Source organism: Lynx canadensis, chromosome E3 (genome assembly GCF_007474595.2).
Source record: "Lynx canadensis isolate LIC74 chromosome E3, mLynCan4.pri.v2, whole genome shotgun sequence".
Lineage (NCBI taxonomy): Eukaryota > Metazoa > Chordata > Mammalia > Carnivora > Felidae > Lynx > Lynx canadensis.
The window spans coordinates 4,143,937-4,168,094 of record NC_044318.1 but is presented as its reverse complement, the minus strand read 5'-3'; the positions used below and the strand labels follow the sequence as shown (position 1 = coordinate 4,168,094).

General features: G+C 52.6%; 1 protein-coding gene across 1 annotated transcript in view; it reads right to left on the bottom strand.

The window, feature by feature from the left end:
- Window positions 1-178: 178 nt before the first annotated feature.
- CE3H16orf96 (chromosome E3 C16orf96 homolog) overlaps window positions 179-24,158 on the bottom strand; it is a 39,049-nt gene continuing 15,069 nt past the window's right edge. The window contains exons 8-20 of the mRNA XM_030301546.1: window positions 22,287-22,372; window positions 21,886-21,996; window positions 18,630-18,704; window positions 18,021-18,185; window positions 14,451-14,569; window positions 13,688-13,750; window positions 11,731-11,823; window positions 10,703-10,883; window positions 10,475-10,577; window positions 4,347-4,427; window positions 3,372-3,573; window positions 789-880; window positions 179-333 (exon numbers count right to left, since the gene is read on the bottom strand). Coding sequence (XP_030157406.1) covers window positions 179-333; window positions 789-880; window positions 3,372-3,573; window positions 4,347-4,427; window positions 10,475-10,577; window positions 10,703-10,883; window positions 11,731-11,823; window positions 13,688-13,750; window positions 14,451-14,569; window positions 18,021-18,185; window positions 18,630-18,704; window positions 21,886-21,996; window positions 22,287-22,372 — 1,526 coding nt within the window. The remainder of the gene's footprint in view (window positions 334-788; window positions 881-3,371; window positions 3,574-4,346; window positions 4,428-10,474; window positions 10,578-10,702; window positions 10,884-11,730; window positions 11,824-13,687; window positions 13,751-14,450; window positions 14,570-18,020; window positions 18,186-18,629; window positions 18,705-21,885; window positions 21,997-22,286; window positions 22,373-24,158) is intronic.

Below are 24,158 nucleotides of genomic sequence, written 5' to 3'. Positions count from 1 at the left end.
TGCTGGGGAGGCCGCCTGTGCCGGACAAAAGGAGATCTCTTGATGCGAGGTTCTTTGCAATTCCTGCCTTTGGGAAGGTCTCTGATTGCTTAGCCACAGCTTATGTTTGGGCGATATGTGTTTCATAGGAGCCTTAGGAGAACTCAGCTCCTTTAGGGGAGGGGGGCGCTGGGTCCTCTCAGACCCACTCCCAGGCTGGCCGAGGGCGTGTCGGGGGCACAGCACGAGGTGCTGGGAACCCAATGGCAGCGATCTGCTCTGCTCTCGGGGGCCGTTTCTCCTCTTCTGGGGGATAAGAGCTGCACGTGTTGGTGGGGTCGTTTTCCGTGGATCCTGGGGAAGCCACGAGCAAGATGAGGGGGACTGCGAAAAGAAGCCTTTCTCTGGCGGTTGTGTGTTGGTTTGGTGGTTCTCTGCCTACAGCCCCTAGAACCGCAGCGAGTCGGGGGTCAAGCCAGGGACACCAGTGGGCGCTGATTTTAGTGGAGGAGGTCCCGGCGCAGAAGGCCTGCCCTTCCAGCACCTCAGCTCTCCGCTGTTGGCGACTTGCCTTGGGAACCGTCTCTCGTTGGTTGTTTATACCTTAGAGTTACGGAGTTCGTCGTCTTTGGAAGGTAGAAATGTTCAGTGACCCTTTCACCTGCAGCGGTGGGCTGTGGGCCGTGTTGGGGGTGCAGGGTGGTCGTCAGTCAGCATCTCCTTTCCAGCAGCCCCTCAAAGCAGGACCCTCCGCTTGGCAAGAGGCCTCTCTCTCCCCCTCCTGCCCAACTCATTTTGCAGCCCCACACCAGGCCAGCCCGCATGACTGGCACGGTTGGTTCCCTTCCTCCTGGTCCAGCCCGGCACGGCCGCTGCATCCCAGGCCAGGAACCATGTCCCCCTGGCAGAGGAGGAGGCTAAACCCAGGACCTCCTGAGATTCCCACTCTGCTGACCCCCATCTTGGTTCTGTCTGCTCCCCAGGCACCTTTCCCTGCTGGCCTGGGGTGGCTACTTCCTGAGCACCTCCCTCCCAGTTCCCTGCAGGCCCCACCCTCTGGGGTTGGAAGAGGGGAGGGGCAAGGATTCTGCCTGCAGCTCCCATCTGGGACCAGACCAAAAGCTGGCTTGTTCCCCCACAACCCCTATGGGGGACAGGACTGTCATCCTCTGGCATCGCTCCCGGCTGGCTGCTGTTGGGTATCCCCACCTTCCAAAACACCAAGGAGCCTGTCGGGGGCAAATGGGTACACCGTGACCTCCTTGGGCCTCACTCCTCAATGCCTGAGCTACAGGAACCAACTCAGGCACGATTCCCTCTGTAAATCTGAGAAATGGCTGGGAAGACAGCCTTGCGGGGGCCAGCGGGGATGGAGAGGAGGGTCTGAGAATCCTGCCTGTGTGGGTGCCTGAGGGTCAGGGCTGCAGGGGACAAGCCTGGCATGGGACGCTTTGCCTGAGTCCGGGCTGCACCTCTCTTTCCTGACGTGGGAGGTGATGGAAGTTGGGGACCTCCTACCCGTGAGCAACACCCAAAGAGGACAGCTCCTGGCCGGGCGCTGGAGAGCTGAGGCCTCCCTGAGCAAACCCGGGCCAATCACATCACTACCCCTGCCCCCAGACCTCCGATCTTCCCAGAACACAGGGCTAGGGCAGGCTCAGGACACTTTGCCGTGGTGGGAAATGTGGCAGAGGCGAGAAGCTTTGCTGTTGATTCTCTGCTGGGACTCAGCCAGGGTGGTTCTGGCCAGCGGCTCTGGGAGGTTGACCCTGGGGTGGGGGCCTGAGTAGGGACCAGCAGGTCCACCCACCCACGTGGGGCAGACAAGGCCCCCTCTGCAGGGGGTGCCAGGCCAGTCACCCTCATCCACGGTCAAAAAAGTGAAAGATTTTATTATGGGGAGAACGTGCCAAAAATACTCATCTGTGATACGGGGGTGGGTGCAGGGTCCAGGACTGCACCAGCCGGTGCCCCCCAAGGTGTCTGGGACAGGTAAGTCACCCGGGTCAGGAAAAGCTTGGCCTCATTTAGACTCAGTCCTTGGAGAAAGAAAAGAGAAGTCAGGGGCTGGGAGTGGTCACAGGTGAGGAGCTGGGGACACGGCCGGGAGACCATCACGAAGGGGGTAGGCAGGCAGCATTCCCAGACTCTGATGGCCTCCAGGTCCAGGGCTCCCACTCCATGCCAGCACTCTGGCTCCCCCAGAGCAGACCCCTGGGCAGCTCCCTCCCCCCACTCCCTTGCCCACTCAGCCGCCCTCCCCAGGGCCTCCAGTGCATGGTGGGGTGGGGTGGGGGAGTCATGCCCCAAAACCATACAGGGAGAGATTGTGAAATGTGGAAGACGTGTCAGAAGTATGAAAAGCATAGTGGGCACAACTAGCCAGAGCCATGGAGTGGACAGGGAGAGGAAGAGAAGGGGAGAGGCAAGGAGGGCAAGCAAGCCGGGCGTGTACAATGCTGGAAGGCAGGTATGCGCCCTCTGCGGTCCTGGGCTGCCCACTAAATTGCCAGATCAGGTCATCATGACCTCCCAGTCTGCTCCTCGCTCCACCAAGAGTATGGGCAGTCACCCCCCGGAAGAAACAGAAGGACGTCAAACAGGCGAGCGGGATTCTGGCCCTGGGGAAAGGGCAGCCCAGGGCGTTCCAGGGGCCTCTGCTCCCAATTCCTCGAGGACTGGCCAAAACATAAACATCAACAATCAGGTTTTAAAAATATCCAATGCATGACTACAATGACTGGTGGGAAGGATCAGCATGAAATACAAAAGGAGGCACACAGTAATATTTGGCTCCCATGAGAAAAGTGGTCTGGTCAGAAATAACGGCCCCCAAAGAAAACATATGACGGCAGTAGCTGTACTAGGAACTGATTCTGATAGAATCATTTCAGCAAAATAAAAAAGGAAAGTGATTGTTTTTAAAAGCATGTTAGCTGTTGTATTGAAGACTGGTCAAGGAATTATGTTGGCTCAGTGGAAAATTCAATCTAGAGAGCTGTGTTCTCCACGAAGTGCAGGATAAAAAAGGATTGTGTTGTGTGTGTATGTATAGAGTTAAGGGGCGTCCGAGTCTTGATTTCAGCTCAGGTCATGATCTCGCGGTCATGAGATCAAGCCCCGTGTCAGGCTCTGAGCTGACCGTGGAGCCTGCTTGGGATTCTCTCTCTCTGCCCCGCTTCCTCGCTCACTCTCTGTCTCTCTCTCAAATAAATAAACTTAAAAAAAAAAACACAAACAAAAACAGCCACTGAGTCAAAATCAGTCCCTTATGGAGGCCTTTCACCCATGTCCAGGTCCCCTGCACCCTCCTCAGGCTCAGCTCAGGGTCCAGTCTCTGCCAGCAGGGGGAGAGAAGGGATGAAGGGAGGGGTGAGGGACGCAGGGCTCACGGGTTGGCAGGCTGCGTGCTGGCTCGGGACTCGAGGCGCAGAGGTCGTGTGTGCCGGGCAGGCCGCGGGACCTGCTGGGGGTCCCCCTGGGATGGCGTCAGTGGTGGCAGCAGGGGCAGGGGCGGCAGCGATGGAGGCCGAGCTGGCATTGGAGGCTGGGAGCCCGAGGTGGCTGAGCACACACTCTTGCGGGGGTGCAGGCCTGAGAGAGTCAGGAGAGACGATGCTGTGTCCCAGCAACAATCATGGGGCAGGCGGGGGGTGGGGGGGGGGGGGGGGGTGGGGTGGGGAGGGGGGCGGCTGGCCTGATGGGTCATACCCATTAAGTAGACAAGACCGGAAGTGCTTTCCCATGGCTCACCCCGTCCCAGACACACCCTAAAGTTCCCACGGGGATGACTCCAGATAAATGACGCCACAGTCAGATGCTCAAGTGCACATGAACGTGGAATCCAGGGTCAGGGTTGCGGTGCCTCAGCTCCGCACTGTGAGCTGGGAGAGTAGTGCACACCCACCCAACTGGGCCGAGGACGGCGTGGATGAGAAGGGAGAGTGCGCAGCACCGGCTGTAAAGCATCCGCAGGTACCTGGTATGTGGTGATGGCAATCAGAGGAATTCCCCCAGCCCAGCTCATGGGGCCCCAGGCAGAGAGGCCCAGGATGGTGAATGGGCCCCTCATCCCACCCCTGCAGCTAGGGGATAGACACCTGGTCTCGGCCCCCTGGATGGTGCTTGGCCAGGAAGCCCCGCTGAAGGGTAAACCAGGAGCCCAGGATGGCTTGAAGCCATGGCCAGGGAGCGGGGTGCTTGGCAGGGGGAAGGGACACCTGAGGGGACTTCTTGGACCTGGCATACACAGAGCAGGTGAGAGACGGATGAGGTGGGTCAGGAGCACCCCAGGCTGGGACGGGTGAGCCCCAGAGACCCTGCCAGGACCCCAGCTGGGCCAGGGTGTTCGGAGGGCAGGTACTCACGGGGGTAGATGGCACCAAACAAGGCACTCGGGCGTTCACGATCATACAGGCTTCGAGTTGGGGGATGCGGAACCTTCACAGCTTAGGGGAAAAGAAAGGAGAAGACAGAGGAATGGGTGAGGACTCTTGCAGAGTTCCGCCTGACCCCAGACTCCCCACTTGTCCTGCAAAGGCCCTTTCACCGTTTCCCAGACCTGCCCACCTTCTGCACACACCTGCCCCTCAGCCTCTCTTTCGTGGAAGATCCCTCCTCCCACCCAGAGTTTCTTGAGGCGTAGATGTTCTCCCTGGGGCCAGACCACGGCCATCATGCCCCCACCCCCACCCTCTCATCCCTCACCTTGTGTGTGTGAATTTTTTTTTTTTTTCGAGATAAAATTCACACAACACACAGTAAGTAACCTCTGGGCCCAATGTGGAGCTCAAAATCACAACCCCGAGATCAAGAGTCACACGCTCCACTGACTGAGCCAGCCAGGCGTCCCACAAAATTAACCATTTAAAGCCAACAATTCAGTGACATTAACGCTCATTCACAATGGTGTGCGACAACCACCTCTAGCTAGTTCCAGAACATTTCATCCCACCAGAAGGAAACCCTGTGCCCATGAAATATTCATTTCCCTTCCTCCCTCCCCCAACCGCTGGCAGGCACGAATCCACTTCTTGTCTCTGGGATATTCCTGTTCTGGACCTTTCACAGACCAGGGATTGTACAACATTTGGCCTCTAGGCTCTGGCTCCGTCCTTCACTTTTGAACCCAACACATCTCCTTCTCCCTATCCAGCCAAGAGTCCCCATGACGGGCCACCCAGACCAAAGGGTGCACAAGAAGAGGGACCCTGGGGGTGAGGATGCGGGTGAGGGGAGGGCCCGGGCCTGGCTCTCAGGACGAGTTACAGGCACCAAGCTCCTTCCCACGATGGACACCAGATTGTTCCTTCTGCCTGGACACCTGTGTCCTTCCTGGCTGTCCTGACAATTCCTGCTTCGTGAGCTCACCAGGGACTCCTCCCTGGCCATTCTCTCCCCAACTTCCGTGTTTCATCTTACTCAGTGAACTTTTTATTTATTTATATCCTATGGTCCTTCATGGGGTAAGAACTCTAAGGGGGCAGTAACTGTATTTTGACCACATTGGGTCTCCCCAGTGGTATCTAAAATATGCCTGACACCAAGAAGGACGCAGGAATGACCAAATGAATGACCAGGGCCGTGTGGCAGCAGGATGTGCTCTGTGGACCTCCCTTTTAAGAAAGAATTCACTTTATACCATATGTTTTCACTCTTATGTGGATCCTGAGAAACTTAACAGAAGACCATGGGGGAGGGGAAGGAAAAAAAAAAAAAGAGAGGGAGGGAGCCAAACCATAAGACACTCTTAAAAACTGAGAATAAACTGAGGGCTGATGGGGGGGTGGGAGGGAGGGGAAAGTGGGTGATGGGCATTGAGGAGGGCACCTGTTGGGATGAGCACTGGGTGTTGTATGAAAACAATTTGACAATAAATTTATTATTAAAATAAATAAATAAATAAGAAATAACCCAGGTCAAAAAAAAGAAAAGAAAAGAAAAGAAAAGAAAAGAAAAGAAAAGAAAAGAAAGAAAGAAAGAAAGAAAGAAAGAAAGAAAGAAAGAAAGAAAGAAAAAGGACTCACTTTATAGCAGGCTTTCAACAACAGCCAAACCATGGAAAGAGCCCAAATGTCCATCAACTGATGAATTGGTAAAGAAGGTGTGGTTTTTCTATACAATGGAATACTACTTGGCAATGAGAAAGAATGAAATCCTTCCATTTGCAGCAATGTGGATGGAACTGGAGGGTCTTATGCTGAGTGAAATTAAGTCAGTCAGAGAAAGACAGATACCATACGTTTTTACTCATATGTGGAACCTGAGAAACTTACCAGAAAACCATGGGGGAAGGGAAGGGGAAAAATAGTTTCAAACAGGGAGGGAGGCAAACTCATAAGAGACTCTTAAATACAGAGAACAAACTGAGAGTTGATGGGAGGGGGTGGCAGGAGAAAGGGGAAAATGGGTGATGGGCATTGAGGAGGGCACTTGTTGGGATGAACACTGGGTATTGTACGTAAAGCAATGAATCATGGGAACCTACTCTGGAAACCAAGAGCATGCTATACACACTGTATGTTAGCCAACTTGACAATAAATTATATGAAAGAAGGAAGAGAGAGAGAGAGAAGGAAGGAAGGAAGGAAGGAAGGAAGGAAGGAAGGAAGGAAGGAAGGAAGGAAGGAAGGAAAGAAAGGAAAGAAAGAAAGAAAGAAAGAAAGAAAGAAAGAAAGAAAGAAAGAAAGAAAGACAAGGAAGGAAGGAAGGAAGGAAGGAAGGAAGGAAGGAAGGAAGGAAGGAAGGAAGAAAAAACAACTCACTGTTCAGCTGCAGGGGTACAGGGAGCCAAGAGCCTCCAGCTGTTAGCACCTCAGGGGCTGTTAGCACCTCAGGCCAAAGACGGGAGCACAGGGCCTGGCCACTGGGGGTCTCTGCTTGCCTCCTCCCTTTCCTCCCTCCTCTTTGTTAACCACCCCACCCCCAAACCTCTTGCATTCCTAACTATGTCTTAAGGTCTGTATCTACTGTTTCTTGAGCCTGTACTAAGAACTAACTCCAATGTGTTTTGTGGGTTCTGCATAAAAGCAGATGCCCAATCAAGGGGCGCTCTCAGGCCCCCGTTCTGATCACCTGGTGGCACCTGGATCCATCCCCAGGTCTCAGGCTGGACCAGCCAACCAGCCAACCAGTGAGACTGTCATATTGCTTCCCTCCAAGGTGAGGGACGTGGGCCCAGGGCACAGGTTCGAAATCGAGACTCAGCGAGGCTTGGAAACAGGGTTCTGACCCAGCACTCTCCCTGAGGTCTTACTGATGCCCTGGATTCTGTAGGTCAGAATTCAAACTCGCCATCTGACCCCAACACCTGCTCCTTCTGGGCCCTCTTCTGTGGCTTTTCCACCTCTGCATAAGCCAGAAGCTGAGGAGCCGTGAGGCTCTCAACAGGAGGGGACCCTGAGCTCTGGCAGATGAGACAGATTCTCCAGGGCTTGGAGGCAGATGCACAGCCTGGGCAGAGGTGGGAGACAGCTGGGCTCACTGAGAGACAAGCAAACAGTTCTGAGATGCTGAAGGGAGGGGCATACAGGGGACAAGCCCCCCCCCCCCCACAGATCAGCCAAGGAGCCTGACTCTGGGGGCAATGCCCCTGAGATGTCCCTGTTCCAATCCCCAAAACCTGTGACTGTCACCTGACTTGGCAGAGGGGGACTTGGCAGATGTGATCAAGTTAAGGATCTCAAGACAGAGAGCGTTCTGAATGATCCAGGTGACCCAATGGAATCACGAGGTTCTAAAGAGGAAGGCTGGAGGGTCAGACTCAGAGAAGGGGAGGTAAGGACGGCGAGACACATTTTGAGCTGGAGGAAGGGGCTACAAGACAAGGAATGAGGTGGAAACGGTAAGGAAATGGTCTCCCCTAGAGCCTCAGAAGGAACTAGACCCGCTGATCCCTTGATTTTAGCCCTGTGATACTCATTTCAGATTGCTGATCTCCTGAACTAAGATAAAATAAATGTGGGTTGTTTTAAGCCACTCGGTTGGGGTAATCTGTTACAGCATCCATAGGAAACTCCTACCAACAGGTTCTGAGCTGGGGAGGGGCCCGGTCACTGTGTGTGTTTTAGGCAGTTCACCCAAAGCTGGTGAGGAGGGCTGAGGCTGGTGACGCCCCCCTGCCTGCCTCCTCCTACGTCCTGAGTCCTGCCTGAACTTAGCCTTCCTTCCAGGGCACTTCTTCAAAAGTCAAGCCTGAGAACCACTAGCCTTGGCACGTCCACCACCCTCCTATGGGGACACGGCTCACTGGGGACTGACTGGGTGTTCCTCTGCCCCGGCCTGAGCTCCTGACTCAGTGCAAGCACCTGGAGGGCACAGGCCGGCCAGATGCCCTTCAGTGGCCCCCAGCTGGCAAAGAACTGAGTAAATGGCAGGGCACGCTGGACAGTGATATGAACAGACTAATGCATCTGGGGCCAGGCTGGGCCTGGGCAGGGCTCACACTGGCTCATTTAGGTTTAGATACTGAGTCTGTTTTGGATTAGAATGTTCTTTTGAGTAAATAAATGAGTGATAAGAGCAATCTGGTCAAAAGATCTGGCCACAGGCGGGTTTCGAAGCAGCTTCTAAAAGTAGTTAGACTTTGTTGTCCCCAAGCAGAACAAAGCAGTTGAGGTGTCCTTTGATTCAGTCCTACTTTGCTGCGTGGGTCTCAAGAATGACTGAGCCATGGGGAGAGAAGCCCTACCCTCTGGGTGACAGCCCAGGGGAGGTAGGTGGAGAGGGGCCCTGTCTAGTGCCTGAGTGGAGATAAGGGCTCCCCCACCTTCCAGCAAGCGGCCCTCACCTGCTCGTTGGTGCAATGCCTCACTGGGTTGTTGCCGGCTGAAAGGAGACGGTGCAGGCCTGGCAAGAACTCGGGGCTCATTAAATATTAGCCACCATGGTTATTACCCTGCCCAGTGACCCCTGAAGCTTAGCCTGAGTCCCCTCCCAACAGCAGCCACTGCTGGGGGGTTGAGGCTTGTCCAGGGGGAGCCGGACCCATGCCGGGGGAATGCAGGGCTCAGATGGTGTCCTGACCTCCTGGGCCAGCGCAGGGACCTGTAGTGTGTTGAATGGTGGTCCCCAAAGAGATACGCTCCCCAGAACCTAGGAATGTAACCTTATTCGGAGAAAGGGTCTTCGCAGATGTAATTAAGGATCTCGACATGAGCTCATCCCAGGTTAAGGTGGGCCCTAAACCCGATGACAAATGTCCTTCCAGGAGAAAAGGAGAAAACACAGGGATTAGGCCACAAGAAGACGGAGGCAGACGCTGGAGGGACACGGCCATGAGCCAAGTTACGTGTGGAGCCACTAGGAGCTGGAAGACGCAGGTAGAAGCCTGTCCCGGAGCCCTGGTTGTGAACACAGCACTGTGACAGCTTGATTTTGGACTTCCAGGCTCCTGAACTCTGAGAACTTCTTTTGTCTTTAAGCCCCCCAGTTTGCGGCCATCTGTTGCATGTGTCCCAGGACACTAATGCGGGCTCTTCTTTGCCCAGCATTCCCAATAAAACAGTCCCATTTCCTTTTCTTGCATACCTGGTATTTAGTCCTCAAGTCAATGGGGACAAAGCAGGGTGAGGAAGAAAACCATGGGCAGAATTTAACCCTCCAGCCACTTTGGGACTCCAGGGTCCCTCTACAACGGAGAAGTGTATGGCTCTTCCGGAAGGAGAAAACCCTGAAGAGTGGTGCAGAGGAGGTACCCCTTCTAGCACTGCCGGCCCATGGCTGGAGCTGAGGCCTGGGGTCCCGGGTAGGAGCCAGCTGGAGCAGGGGCTTTGATGCTGCAGCAATCAGAGTGACTGATTCATGTGTCCCCACCTAACCCAATCCTCACCTACCTGGGACATTAGGACACAGGCCTCCAGGGTCTATGCATATCTCTTCATCATACCCAACCCCTTCCCAGTCTCCATACCACAGGGAGACTCACCTTCCTGACTCCAGTTGTGCCTGGCTTCTCCCCACCGCGGGCCTTTGCACCCGCTATTCCCCCCCACCTGGACCACTTTCTTCCCACCCGACCCCTTCATCCAGCTTACCCTATTCCCTCATCAGATGCCTCTCCTTGGACTGGCATTCTCCTTACAACCCTCCCATCCCCAGCCCAGCATCCTTCTTGGGGAGGCCATCTGGCACCCCTCCCTAGGCCAGCATCCTTCGTCACCAGGGCGCTCCCCTCTGGTCAGCTATTCATTGCTATGGCTAACAATGGATCCTCCCCTTCAGGTTATTTGCTTACATTCTGTTTCTCCCACTCATGTGGAGACCCCGGGCAGCCCATCTTTCTTTGCTCCCCACTGCCTCTCCGGTGCCCGGTGCAGCACCTGGCATATAGTAGGGCTCCGTTTTTTCAAGTAGCCGTGTGAAGGCCTCCTGCCACTTGAAGATCCCCAAGTCAGGGATGGGGCCAGCTCTGAGCCCCACCTGCACCTCCTCATGCTGCCCAGCAAAGCCAGGACATTGAGGGTGGGGGCTCCCCGGAAGGCCTGATACCCCTCACCTGCCAGCTCCTTCTCCATGCCCGTCGAAGGCCGTGCCCCATCCTGGTTGATCATTCGGCCCTTGTACAGGATCCCGTCCACTCCCAGAATGTCCACCTCGGCCTGTTAGATGGCCCGGGCCCCAGGTCAGGGAGAGTCCTTGCCTGCCTCTCTAGGACACACAGAGGCCTGGCAGAGCACAGCCTCCCCCGGGGATCGCCCATGCCCCGGGCTTCTGCCGCACTCACTGTGTCGTAGTCCAACACCTCAGGGTCCCCGTAGGGGTAGAATGTTGACAAGTCATAGGACTTGAACTTGAGGTTAGCATCATTGCTGGGGCCGTCGCCCCAGTCCTGCTGGGGTCCCAACGCATCCAGACTCCTGTCCTGGTCTTCAAGATCCTGAAGCTGCTGTAGCTGCTGGTGTTCCCTGGGGTAGGACAGGTAGGACAGCAGCTGTTGGGAGACCCCTCTGCCCCAGAGGAGCAGCAGGGTGGGCCCAAGGGCCTGACCAATAGCAAGACAAGATTGGAATTTCTTCCAGCTTGAGTTTGAGGGGCCACTATGGGCTGGCGAGTGGATATGGACAGGCACAGTTGGGGCAGAGGGGAAAAATCGAGTCCTGTGCTCCCCCAGACCCCACCTACCCCTGGGACCCCAGTCTGGCCTGCCAATGGAAGGCTTTGAACCTTTGATCTCAAGAAGGAATCAGGCACGGGAAGGTGGGGGGTGTCAGGCACAGGCCCCCCCATGGCCCTCCCCTTTACGTGGCTGTGATAGTTGTTCAGCCATCATTTCCCCACATGGGCAGGTGGCTAAGTTATCTGAGCCTCAGTTTCTTCAACTATGAAGTGGGGTGATGACAGAATACACCTCAAAGGGAAGGCTTGAGGATTCACTGAGGTCAGGTATGCCCAAGCGCTCAGCGCAGTGCCCGCCTGGCCACACCAAGCCTGAGGCCACGGTCCTCGCTTATTTCCTCCAGCTGGAAGCAGGCACCTCAATCCTAGCTCATAAGAGTCATGACACTTAAATGAGAACCCTTCCCCAGTCGTCTCGGCCCATAATAGATGCCCAGTAAATAAGCCCATCCCTCTCTGCGATTCTCTCCCAGGCCATCTGCTGCCCCAGCCACGGCTGTCCCAAAACGGCTCCCTTGCAGATGGCTGACAATGCCCTGGGACCGCCTTTGGATCCCGGGACTGGAGCTGATGTGTCTGCAGGGCTCCCGGGCCCCTGAGGACCCCCTCTATGGGGCAGACCCCCAGCCCGCTCACCTCATCCGTTGCCGCTGCAGGTACTCATAGCTGTTGGCACTGGCGGGGCGCAGCCGCGAGAGGAGGTGGGCTTTGCGGATGGTGATGAGTTGCCTGTTGGGGGACAAGAGTTAAGTGGGAGGTGCAAGTGGCCAGCAGATGGCCCTGGGCTCCCTCCTCCAGGAAGCCCTCCCTTAAACCCAGCCATCAAGTTTATTTATTGACTTTGAGAGAGAGAGAGAGAGAGAGAGCGTGAGCATGTATAAACAGGGAAGGGGCAGAGAGTGAGGGAGACAGAGGATCTCACGCAGGCTCCATGATGTCAACGCAGAGCCTGACGCAGGGCTTGAACCTACAAACTGTGAGATCGTGACCTGAGCTGAGACCAAGAGCCGGATGCTTTACCACCCTGAGCCACCCAGGCACCTCAAACCCAGCCTACTTTCTAGAGACATCTGCAGCATGGGGCCACTGCACAAGGGCTCTGAAGAGCCCCAGTGATCTTTGAAATGTCATAAAGAACAACCGTTCTGATTATAAAACTAAAAACCAGAATAGGTAAATCCTTGAAACAGAGAAGTTGGTGGAAATGCCCACCGGAGTGGTGGTTACACAATATTGTCAATGCACTAAATGCCACTGGCCTGTTCACTCTAAAATGATTGATTTGCGCTATGTGTATTTTACCTAAACAACAACAAAAATGAAAACAAAGTAAAATATCAGCTTTCTGGGCAGCGGGAACTGTTGTACACTTTGATCTGAGAGGTGGTTATAAAGGTGTATACACACATACAAATTCACCAGGTTGCACCGAAAACATTCATATACTTTACCATATTATTTAAGCCACAATAACATCTTATATTTTATAAGGTATCTTTTAAAAAAAAATCTTAAAAAAAATTTTTTAATGTTTTATTTTTGAGAGATTGAGAGAGAGAGAGAGAGAGAGAGAGAGAGAGACAGAGGCGAGTGGGGGAGGGGCAGAGAGAGAGGGACACAGAAACCGAAGCAGGCTCCAGGTTCTGAGCTGTCAGCACAGAGCCCGACGCAGGGCTCGAACTCACGGACTGTGAGATCATGACCCGAGCCGAAGTCGGATGCCTAACCAACTGAGCCACCCAGGTGCCCCTAAGGTATCTTTTTATTTTTTTTTAATTTTTATTATTTTTATTTTTTATTTTTTACGTTTATTTATTTTTGAGACAGAGAGAGACAGAGCATGAACGGGGGAGGGTCAGAGAGAGAGGGAGACACAGAATCTGAAACAAGGTCCAGGCTCTGAGCTGTCAGCACAGAGCCCGATGCGGGGATCGAACTCATGGACTGCGAGATCATGACCTGAGCCAAAGTCGGCCGCCCAACCAACTGAGCCACCCAGGCGCCCCCTAAGGTATCTTTTTAAAGAAATGTTTATTTATTTAAATAGAGAGAGAATGGGAGAGGGGGAGGGGCAGAGAGAAACAGAGAGGGAGAGAGAGAATTCCAAGCAGGCTCCACACTGTCAGCCCAACACGGGGCTTGATCCCACAGACCATGAGATCATGACCTGAGCCAAAGTTGGATGCTTAGCCAACTGAGTCATCCAGACAGCCCCTGAATTGTTCACTTGAAGATCGTTTATGTTATGTGAATCTCACCTCAATAAACAAAAGTTTTAGACTCTAAAAATACATGCAACAAAGTCCCACAAAGTTCAGCTTTTCCCCACTTTCCTTCCATCCTTTTGCTTTTGGAGCTGACCTTGACCCTGGCACACACGGGACACCAGGCAGGGCTGGCAAAGGAGGGGATGCCGGTGCTCCTGCCCAGGACAGGGAGCAAAGGACATGATGTGTACAGAATGGTGTATAGGGCCAGATGAACATCTAAATCATGTACCTACCACCCCCCCCAGAGCAGGTAGGGCTGGGCGATTCTGGGGAATCCAGAAGAGAGGGGTTGGGCACAGACGCCCCCTGGTGGCGGTACTCACGGGCCGGTCATCATCTCCACGGGCCGGTCGCAGGAGATGCATTTCACCCGCTCAAACAGTTTCCTGGAAGACACCCGGCTATCAGCTGCTGCCCCGTGGGGAAGGCCTGTCTGTACCACAGGGTCAGGACTTCCCTCCACAACCCACTCCCGCTGGCCTGGCCCAGCTCAAGTCTGCCCTGCTGGCCCCTGTGGATCCCCACCTGTGGCCACCTGCAGCAGTGGGGGACAAAGCGTGTGCAGCTTATGTGTCTGGCCCAAACATAATGGAGGTCTTTAAAACCAGGGTCCTTCTGGAAAGCTGCCCTTCACAGGGGATATTTGGAAGGATGAGGGGTCATCTTAGGACAGGAGACCCCCCCCCCCCAACATTGATTTCCTCTGCTTAGGACTCTCTCTAGATGGGGTGGGGGAAATAGTGACAGGCTCCAGTCCCAGATCCACCCAGGCTCCCTGTGAGGCCCTGCATGGCCCCTACCGTCCGTGAGCTTCAGTCTCCTCATTCACAGCAAAAGGGCTTTGGAGCAGATACATTCCTGGAGCCCCTCTGCCAGCCAAGACCAGAGATGCCCCCCTCGGGGGTGCCCTCAGCCCCATCCCACCCTCAACCCCCAAGCTGGGAAGCCCCACTCCTTCTCCCTGGGTCCACAGGTCTGGAATCCTTCCTTCCAGAATCCTCTGGGATACCCATCTCATTTCCTCTCTGGAGAGAGAGTATTGTCCCCAGCCTCTGGGAGGTGCACCCCCACCCAGGAGGAGCTCACTTCCTAAAGCCAGCAGCACTGTCAGGGTCAAATCGGAGGCCTTCAATCAGCAGCTTCCTGACTATTTTCCAGACCTCATCCACGTCTTTCTTCAGGTCATCCAAATCACTGTGGGCCAGCTGCACACGGCCAAAGGGAAGAAAAGAGGGTTTAGTCAACTAATTCACACCCCACCTTGCTCAAGAAAAGGATCTGCAGCAAAGTTACCCAATGTTGGGTAACAAGATTAAACAGCAAAAGCGAGGGGCGCCTGGGTGGCTCAGTCGGTTAAGCGGCCGACTTCGGCTCAGGTCATGATCTCGTGGTCTGTGAGTTCGAGCCCCGCGTCAGGCTCTGTGCTGACAGCTCAGGGCCTGGAGCCCGTTTCGGATTCTGTGTCTCCCTCTCTCTGACCCTCCCCTGTTCATGCTCTGTCTCTCCCTGTCTCAAAAATAAATAAAATGTTAAAAAAAAATTTAATAAAAAAAAATAAATAAATAAGTGAACAGCAAAAGCGAGGGGGTCAAGCAAAGGGGACACGATCAAGCTCAGGTTACGGTTCATACCCCTAACGCACACCGTTGCCGGAATGGAGCTGCAAAGTGAGCTCCCCAGTAGCCAAGGCAAAGAAATACTGCCAGTTACTGCCTCCAAAAGATAAAATCAGCACTACTGCTCAACTGAGGCCCTCAGGCCCAAGACACATTTCTCCCAGCGGTCCCCAGACCTGAGATTCACACATGCGACACATATTCACTGAGTATGAAGTATACTTACAACGGCTTTTAGTGTATCTACAGAGTTGTGTGACCATGAGTGTGACCAGTTCTGGAACATCCTAATTACTCCCCAAAGAAACCCTGTACCCATTAGCGATGGCCCCTCGTTTCCCCCAAACCCTCAGGTGTAGGCAACCACTGATCCCGTTCATGTCTGTGGATTTGCCTGTTTAGGATACTTCGTATAAATGGAGTCACATCCTCTGTTGCCTTTGGTGTTTGGCTTTCACTCAGCACCATGTTTTCAAGGTTCATGGGTTATACCATGAATCAGGGCTTCATTTCTTTTTATGGCTGAATAATATCTCATTGTGCCCACTGTACAGAGAGACCACAATTTGTTTATCCATTCACCCGCTGGCTATTATGAGTAATGCTTCTTTGAACATTTCTGTACGAGCTTTTGCGTGGACCTGTTTTCATTTCTGTTGGCTACAGGGGTAGGAAGTGCTGGGTTGTATAGGACTCTATATCTAACTTTCTGAGAAATTGCCAGACTGCTTTCCATGGGGGGACTTTTGAATTTTTAAGGTGTTCGTTCCAGGGGCAGCTGACTGGCTGGCTCAGTCAGTAGAGTGTCCAACCCTTGATTTCAGCTCAGGTCATGATCTCACAGTTTGAGTTCTAGCCCCACATCAGGCTCTGCGTTGACAGTGTGAAACCACTTGGGATCCTTTCTCTCTCTCTCTCTCTCTCTCTCTCTCTCTCCCTCTTCCCTGCTCACATGCTCACACACTCTCTCTCTCTCAAAATAAATAAACTTTCTGAAAAAAGATTTAAAAACTTGTACGTGTATGTTCACAGAAGCATTATTCATAATAGTCAAAGGTAGAGACAACCCGAGTGTCCATCAACAGATGAATGAATAAATAGAATGTGGTCTATCCGGCTGATGGAATATTGTTCAACCATGATAAAGAATGGGGAGTCTGATCCGTAAATGAACCTTGAAACCATGATGCTGAGGTCAAGAAGCCAGTCACAAAAGGTCACAGGATGTATGATTCCACTTACATGAAATGTCCAGAATAGGCAAAGCCACAGAGACAGAAAGTAGCCCAGGGGTTGGCAGGGACTGGGGGCAGGGCGGGCTGGAAAGTGTCTGTATAAATGGGCACAGGCTTCTTTGTGGGGGATGGAAATATCTGAAATAGGGGAGGTGTTTGCACAACACTATAAATGTACTGAATGCCACGGATTTAGTCACTTCAAATGGTTAATTTTAGGTTGTGTGAGTTCTGCCACAATTAAAAACACAGGAAGAAAAGAAAAAGCACTTAAAACAAAAATTTACAAAGCGTTCTATTAGGAAGAAATCGAAACACCCAGAAAAGTGAAAAGACCAGAATCATTAACCCCCATACACCCACCATCCGGAGTTCATCATTCTTAACAGATTGCTACATCTGCCTTATTCTTTTGATGGGGTATCTTTTGAAAACTTACAAAGACCATGACACCTCACTCATGAATACTGCCGTACTCGTGAGGACATTTTCCTACGTGATACCCAATGCATGAACAGTAATTCCTGACTGTTCTCATTCCCAGCCCTTTTGTAGACTTGGCTCAATTGAACCAGGACACAAGCCAGGACTCCTCATGGACTGCACTGGGTTGTTTTGTCTCTGGAGACACTTTTCATCTAGAACAGTCTCTCTGTCTCCACTTTTTTTCCCACCCTATCATTGAATTACTGAAGAAAAATAGGTCAGTTGTTCTGTAGATGACCATAGTTCCTCCGGCTGCAATTCTGCATTGATTTGTGTGATTTTTAAGACAAATGTGTTTCCAGGGGCGCCTGGGTGGCTCAGTCGGTTAAGCGTCCGACTTTGGCTCTGGTCATGATCTCACGGTCCGTGAGTTCGAGCCCTGTATCAGGCTCTGTGCTGTCAGCCTGGAACCCGGAGCCTGCTTCGGATTTTATGTCTCTCTCTCTCTCTCTCTCTCTCTCTCTCTCTCTCTCTGCCACTGCCCTGCTCGCGCTCTCTCTCTCTCAAAAACAAATAAATAAACATTTGGAAAACAAAGAAAGACAAGGGCATCTCCATGAGAAACACATCCCATATCTGTTTTGATTGTTGTTATATCCCCAGTGACGAGCGTCATACGTGCCCAGCGCATAGCTGATGAATGAACAAATCCTTGTTTTGTAGATGAGAAATCTGAGGCTCAGTGAGGTCGTAGCACTCGGGGCACACTGCTGCTCAGAGGGGCTGCCTGATTCTGAGCCCCTGCTGCAGGAACCACACAGAAGTATAACTGTTGGTCTGACTGTGCCTGTCTCTCCACTGGATGGTACAAATCAAGGCAGGGGCTGTGACTCGTTAGCAACATTTATCACAGGTGGTCAGTAAAGGATGCATGGATAAATAAATTATCAGCAGACACCCCACCCCATCCCACCCTGCCCCCTTGCTTGCCCAGGCATGAGAGTATGGCAGTCAGTCTCCAAGATCGTCCCTGCTCACACCCTTTCACAAGGGGTAGGGCTGGCCTGTGGAACGAGGCCACTACAGAGCTGATGCGCCGTGGCTAAGTCATAGAAGCTGACAGAGCTTCCATTGCGCTCTCCTGGGCCACCCGCCCTGGGGACGTTGGCTGCCACTCTGTGAGAAGTCCGTGTGGTGAGGGAGTGAGGTGTCTCGCCAACAGCATCTCGACTGCAGCCTCATGGGAGAGCCCGAGTCACTCAGTTAAGCCGCTCCCCAATTCCTGACCCTCGGCAACTGTAGAGCGTTTGTCGTTTCAAGCTGTCACATTTCAGGGTCACTTGTTACACAGCAGGAGACGACTGCTAAGGGGTACTCACCTTGGTGCTCAGGTCCTTGCTCAGCTTTTCCGCAGTCTTCTTCCAGTCATTCTCGTGGGTCACGACCCTGAAAAGCATGCTCTGAATCATCTCGTTCAGCTCCATCGCCACCGTCTCCAGGTCAGCTCGGCTCGCCTTGCCTGCCAGGGTGCTCCTGTCGGCTTTCTGGGGACAGAGGGGACTCAGAGCGGCAGCGATGCTGGGGTGGCAGAAGAAGAAAGCTGGAGGGGGGCGGGATCAGACCACTCTGGTCCGTGTTTTCGAGTTTGGGACCCTGAACACCTGGCCTTGGCTGAAATTCAACCTCGGGGTCTAATTGGCTCAGACACAGCTATCAGGTGTAAGCCAAGGTTTTCCCGTGATGGAGAAGCTGCTGCCTGATTTTTAAGTGCAAGTAACAAACCGTCATTCACCCTGAGTCACTGAAAATAGGAGTTGATGGGACAACTTTGGGGAAGCTTCCCCAGCCCTTCTATACGATACAGGTGGAAGGAACCTGGGAAGCTCTCTGCCTGGTCTCGTCTTGTCTAGATGACTCCATTGCCCTGGGTGGGAGAGCTGGGTTCAGGATGCAGGGGCGGGAGGGGAGAGGAGTCTCTGCTCACTCACCTCTTTCAGCTCCTGCTCCATCACACTTTTGTCCACCTTGTGCATTTCGAGGTTTTTAATTTGAGCATGGACAATCTAAAAAAAAATTTTTTTTTACATTTATTTATTTTTGAGAGAAAGAGACAGAGCACAGTGGGGGAGGGGCAGAGAGAGAAGGAGACACAGAATCAAAGCAGGCTCCAGGCTCTGAGCCGTCCGCACAGAGCCTGACATGGGGCTCAAACTCATGAACTGTGAGATCTTGACCTGAGCCAAAGCTGGATGCTTAACCAACTGAGCCATCGGGGTGCCCTGAACCTAATTCTAATAAATGCCAAGTTCCACCATGTCCACCTTCCCCAAAGATGGGTCCCAAAGTCTAGAATGGGAAATGCAGGTGTGGAAGGAAGGTCCTGTTTTGGCCTCAAGTCATTGCTTCCTCTAACCCCACAGCAGCAGGGATCCCTGACCTTTTGGAGTCATCAGGCCTGATGTTAATATTTAGATCTCCACTTGGCTCTTTCTAATTAAAATCTGGGAATAAAGAGGAGTGATTAGCTGGGACCTTCTAACTTCTACTGCTAGGATCACCTGTGTACTGAGTTGATTAATGTCCTCCCCAAAATTCGTGCCTGCCCAGAACCCCTGAACGTGGCCTTGTTTGGAAATAGGGTCTTTGCAGATGTAATTGGTTAAGATGAGGTGATACCTGGGGTGCCTGGGTGGCTCTGATGGTTGAGTGTCCGACTTCAGCTCAGGTCATGATCTCACTGCTTGTGAGTTCAAGCCCCCATCAGGCTCTGTGCTGACAGCTGAGAACCTGGAGCCTGCTTCAGATTCTGTGTCTCCCTCCCTCTCGGCCCCTCCCGTGCTCACACTCTGTCTCTCTTTCTCTCTCAAAGATAAAATAATAAAACATAAAAAAAAAAAAAAAAGATGAGATGATACTGGATCACGGCAGGCCCTAAATCCATTGACTGGTGTCCTTATAAAGACGTGACGTGAAGACAGACACATAGAGGGAAGAGGCCATGTGACAACAGAGGCAGAGACTGGAGTGATGTGGCTACAAGACAAGGAACCCCCGGAGCCACCAGAAACTGGTCGAGGCAAGGATCCTCAGTCTGAGCAAGGCCCTGCCAACACCTTGCGTTCTGGCTTTTGGCCTCCAGGGCTGTGACAGAATACGTACCTAGCGTTTCAAGCTACCCAGTTTGCGATCATTTGTTACAGCAGCCACAGAAAACGAATACACCCAGTAAGTGGTATACTCACTGGCCGTCTTTTCGGTCTCCTCCTGCACCGAGCCACAACTCAGAATATGATGGTCTCTTCCAGGAGGGGTTCTGGAATGCAGCCTCTGGCTTATAAAAGACACTCATCCACTTGCAAAAGGCAAATCACGTTTTCTACAAAGCCCGTGAGAAAGAGTTCTGCCCCCACATATGTTCTCGCTTGGTTCTCAGGGGAAAACTCTCGGAAAGACGCACAGCAAGGGGATGGAAACATCTCCCTCCTGCTTGCGTGGTGGCGGTGTGGCTGCATGAACAGGCAGACGTGGACTGAGCTCTTAGACTTAAGACGTGGGCATTTTGGGGCGCCCGGGTGGCTCAGTCGGTTAAGCGTCCGACTTCGGCTCAAGCCATGATCTCCTGGTTCAGGAGTTCAAGCCCCACATGGGGCTCTGCACCGGTGGTGTGGAGCCCGCCTGGGATTCTCTCTCCCCCTCTCTGCCACCTCCACCATTCGTGCTCACTCTCCCTAAATAAACAAGCAAATAAATAAATAACAACTTGAAAAAAAAGGAAATATTTAGCGAAGCATGTGTTGTATACTAAGTCTGCTCCTCGTCTTTCCAGGGTTAACTTTTATAAGTAACTAATTCCTGTTGGCACAGGGGCAGGAAGGACAAAGGCTGCCTTGTTCCATTTGGCACCGTTCGGTCAGGCCTTGTCCTCTGGAGTTTCCCTCAAGTGACAGCTACTTGGAGGCAGACACTGTGCACAGGGCAGGGCAGGGTGCTGGCCACTCAGCAGACGTGCCGAACGGACGGGCTCCGGTCTCCATCGATTTGTCCGCAGGGCGTGGCGGCCCAGCCTCTCCGGAGGGCAGTGATAAGTAAGGGTCCAGAGTTGGCAGGAGATGAAGTCGTTCCTGACCTCGGTATTCACAAAGGTCTGAGCCTGCAACCCCAGATACCCACCGCCCTCACCCGGGCTGGGAACTGGCTCCCTTTCCAGAAGTTCTTTTCCCCACCAAGTTGCCCTGTGTGTGTCCTAGCCTGGTACCTGCATGGGGGCGGGGGTTGGGGGGGGAGATGTGCCTTTTTCTTGCACCCCCTACATCCTAGTGCACCCCACCAATAGCCCCCTGACTTGGATCAGAAGCCCCCATGGAAAATATATTGGGTGGTTCTGTTTGGGGTTTGTCTCTTTCATTCTGGGGGAAGGTCCTGTCTTCCTGCTGGGAAGGACTTCGGGCCCTCCTCCAAAGCCTGGGGACACCTTGGAGACAAGGCACGGATGGGACTGGCCCTGAGGACCTTGGGGCCAGGGTCATCAGGCCAGTTGAGTCAGACCCTCCAGGCCCGTGGGAGAGGGTGTCCAAGGGGGCCCCCACTAGGTGCTTGGTGTCTGTGTGCACAATTGTCATGTCAGTAAACCTGCCATTCTGGGAAGACCCACCGGTGCTGAGCTGAGTTAGGGGAAATGTTATGAACCTAACAGTTGGTGCAAGAAATCCCCTCACTCATTCGCTGATGCCTTCAGCACATGTTGAGTGTTGGCTGTGCTCCAGGCACCTTTCCGGGGGCGGGTGACCCAGTGGTCAACAACACAGATGTTTCCCAAGCCCTCTTGCTTATATGTTTGGGGGCGGAGGTGGGGGGGGCCCAGATTTGTTGGTTTCAATTGAAGTATAATTAATGCAAGATGAAATGCCAGTGCAGGGTCCCTGGTTCCCCTGCCTTGGGTGTAGCTGTGAACCCTTGAAAGGAGGGTCCAAACGTCCTAGTATGGAATCCTCCCCCTACCTGCCCACCCAAATCCCCAGACTTGGGATGCCTGGGTGGCTCAGTCAGTTGAGAATCTGACTTTGGCTCAGGTTATGATCTCACAGTCCATGAGTTCCAGCCCTGCGTCGGGTTCTTTGCTGTCAGTGCAGAGCATGCTTCGGATCCTCAGTTCCCCTCTCTCCCTGCCCCTCCCCATCTCTTGTGTGCATGCTCTTTCTCTGTCTCAAAAATAAAAAATAAAATATTTAAGAAAACCAAACAGACCTTCAAGTCACCCAGGCGAGTCTGGAGCTTTTCCACTGCCCTGTCCAGCACGAGGTGGTGATCCTTTATTATCTCTATTTGGTGGCCCCAAATTCTTTCAAGTTCCTCCTCCTAAAAGGGGGGAGACACAGACATGAAGCCCTCGGCATTGAAGGTCACCATGGCAGGGAAGGGGCTTGAAGAGTGTACCAGGCCAGTGCCGAGAACCCTCGTTGGTGGGGGACCACATAGCCACGACCCACTGGGACTCCTGCACCTGCCAGGTCTGTCTCCTTTGCCCCACTCACTCCCCCAGGCCGCCTTTTAGCTATACAACAAATTCTGGTCCTGGGTCAGCAACTCAGCTGTCAGCCTGCCTCAAGCCACCATCCCCTAGTGTCTTTCTGCCCCGGGGCACTGACCTTCATCCTGGATCTCTGGAGGTTCCCAATCTTTTCCTGCAGTACGTCCACTGTCGTGCCGAGCTTAGAAGAGGCTCCCAGATTAGCTGAGGGCAAAGGAGGGGGTGGCTGTTAGGGGCAGAGATGGGGAAAGACCCTTCATCTAGGGCTCCACTTGCTTCTGCCAGGAGACGTCCGAGGTGGCACTGGCCACCAGAAGATACTGTGAGCCTGGGGCCTTCCAGGTCATTTACCTTTTCTAGTAGTCATTCTTTTCTTTTCTTTTTTTCTTTTTAAGTTTATTCATTGGGAGGGAGAGAGAGAGAGCATGAACAAGTGGGGGAGGGGCAGAGAGAGAGAGGGAGAGAATCCCAAGCAGGCTCTGTACTGTCAGTGCAAAGCCTGATGTGGGGCTTGAACTCATGAACCATGAGATCATAACTTGAGCCGAAGTCAGATGCTTAACCGACTGAGCCACCCAGGCGCCCCGAGTAGCTACAGTCTTTTAAAAAAAATCTTAAAATGGGGCACCTGGGTGGTTCAGTCAGTTAAGCATCTGACTTAGGCTCAGGTCATGATCTCATGGTTTGGGAGTTTGAGCCCTGAATTGGGCTCTGTGCTGATAGTGTAGAGCCTGCTCGGGACTCTGACTCTCTCTTCTCCCTCTCTCTGTCCCTCGTCCACTCTCTCTTTCTCAACATAAATAAACTGTATTTAAAAATTTTTTTTTTAATGTTTATTTTTGAGAGAGAGAGAGAGACAGAGCATGAGCAGGGGAGGGGCAGAGAGAGGGAGACAGAATCCAAAGCAGCCTCTGAATTGTCAGCACAGAGCCCAACATGGGGCTCAAACTCACGAACCTGAAGATTATGACCTGAGCCGAAGTTGGATGCTTAACTGACTGAGTCACCCAGGTGCCCCTAAATACATTAAAAAAAATATTAAAAGGAGCAGATAAAATTAATTTTGATATTTTATTTAACTCAATATATATGATATAAAAGTATCATTTGAATATATGATACAAAATTATTGAGATGTTTTACATTCCTGTTTTCATCAAGGTTTCAATATCTGACATGCACTTCACACTTGGAGTACACCTGCACTTGAACTTGCCCCATCTCAAGTGTCCAACAGCCACAAGTGCCTCCTGGTATTATATTAGACAGCACAGGCCTAGGGAGGCCTTTCTGGAGTTTATTCCAGTCTCAGAAAAGGCCCTGAGCTGGGATGCCTGGCTAGCTCAGTCAGCGGATCAAGTCAGACTCTTGATCTCAGGGTTATGAATTTGAGCCCCACATTGGGTATAGAGATTACTTCTTTTTTCTTTTTAATTAAAAAAAATTTTTAATTTATTTTTGAGAGAGACAGAGACAGACTGCAAGTGGCTGAGGGGTAGATAGAGAGGGAGACACAGAAGCAGAAGCAGGCTCTGAGCTATCAGTACAAAGCCCGACGCGAGGCTCGAACTCACAAACCGTGAGATCATGACCTGAGCCGAAGTCAGACGCTCAACCGACTGAGCCACCCAGGCACCCCAGAGATTACTTTAAAAAAAAATCTTCAAATAGGATAGGGCAACAGGCCTCATAGTGGGTCCTCTGAGCCAGCAGCATCAGAATCAGATGCTGGGGGTCACCTGGGAGGCTCAGTCAGTTAAGCATCCAACTTGGGCTTGGGTCATGATCTCACAATTCCATAAGGGGCTCTCTGCTCTCAGAGCAGAGCCCACTTCGGATCCTCAGTCCCCTCCCTTTCTCTGCCCCTCCCCTGCTTCTTGTGCTGTGCACACAAGTGCTCTTTCTCTCTCGCTCGCTCAAAAACAAATAAACATTAAAAAAAAAAATCAGCTGCTGGAATGGGTCAGAAATGCAAATTCTTGGGCCCTGC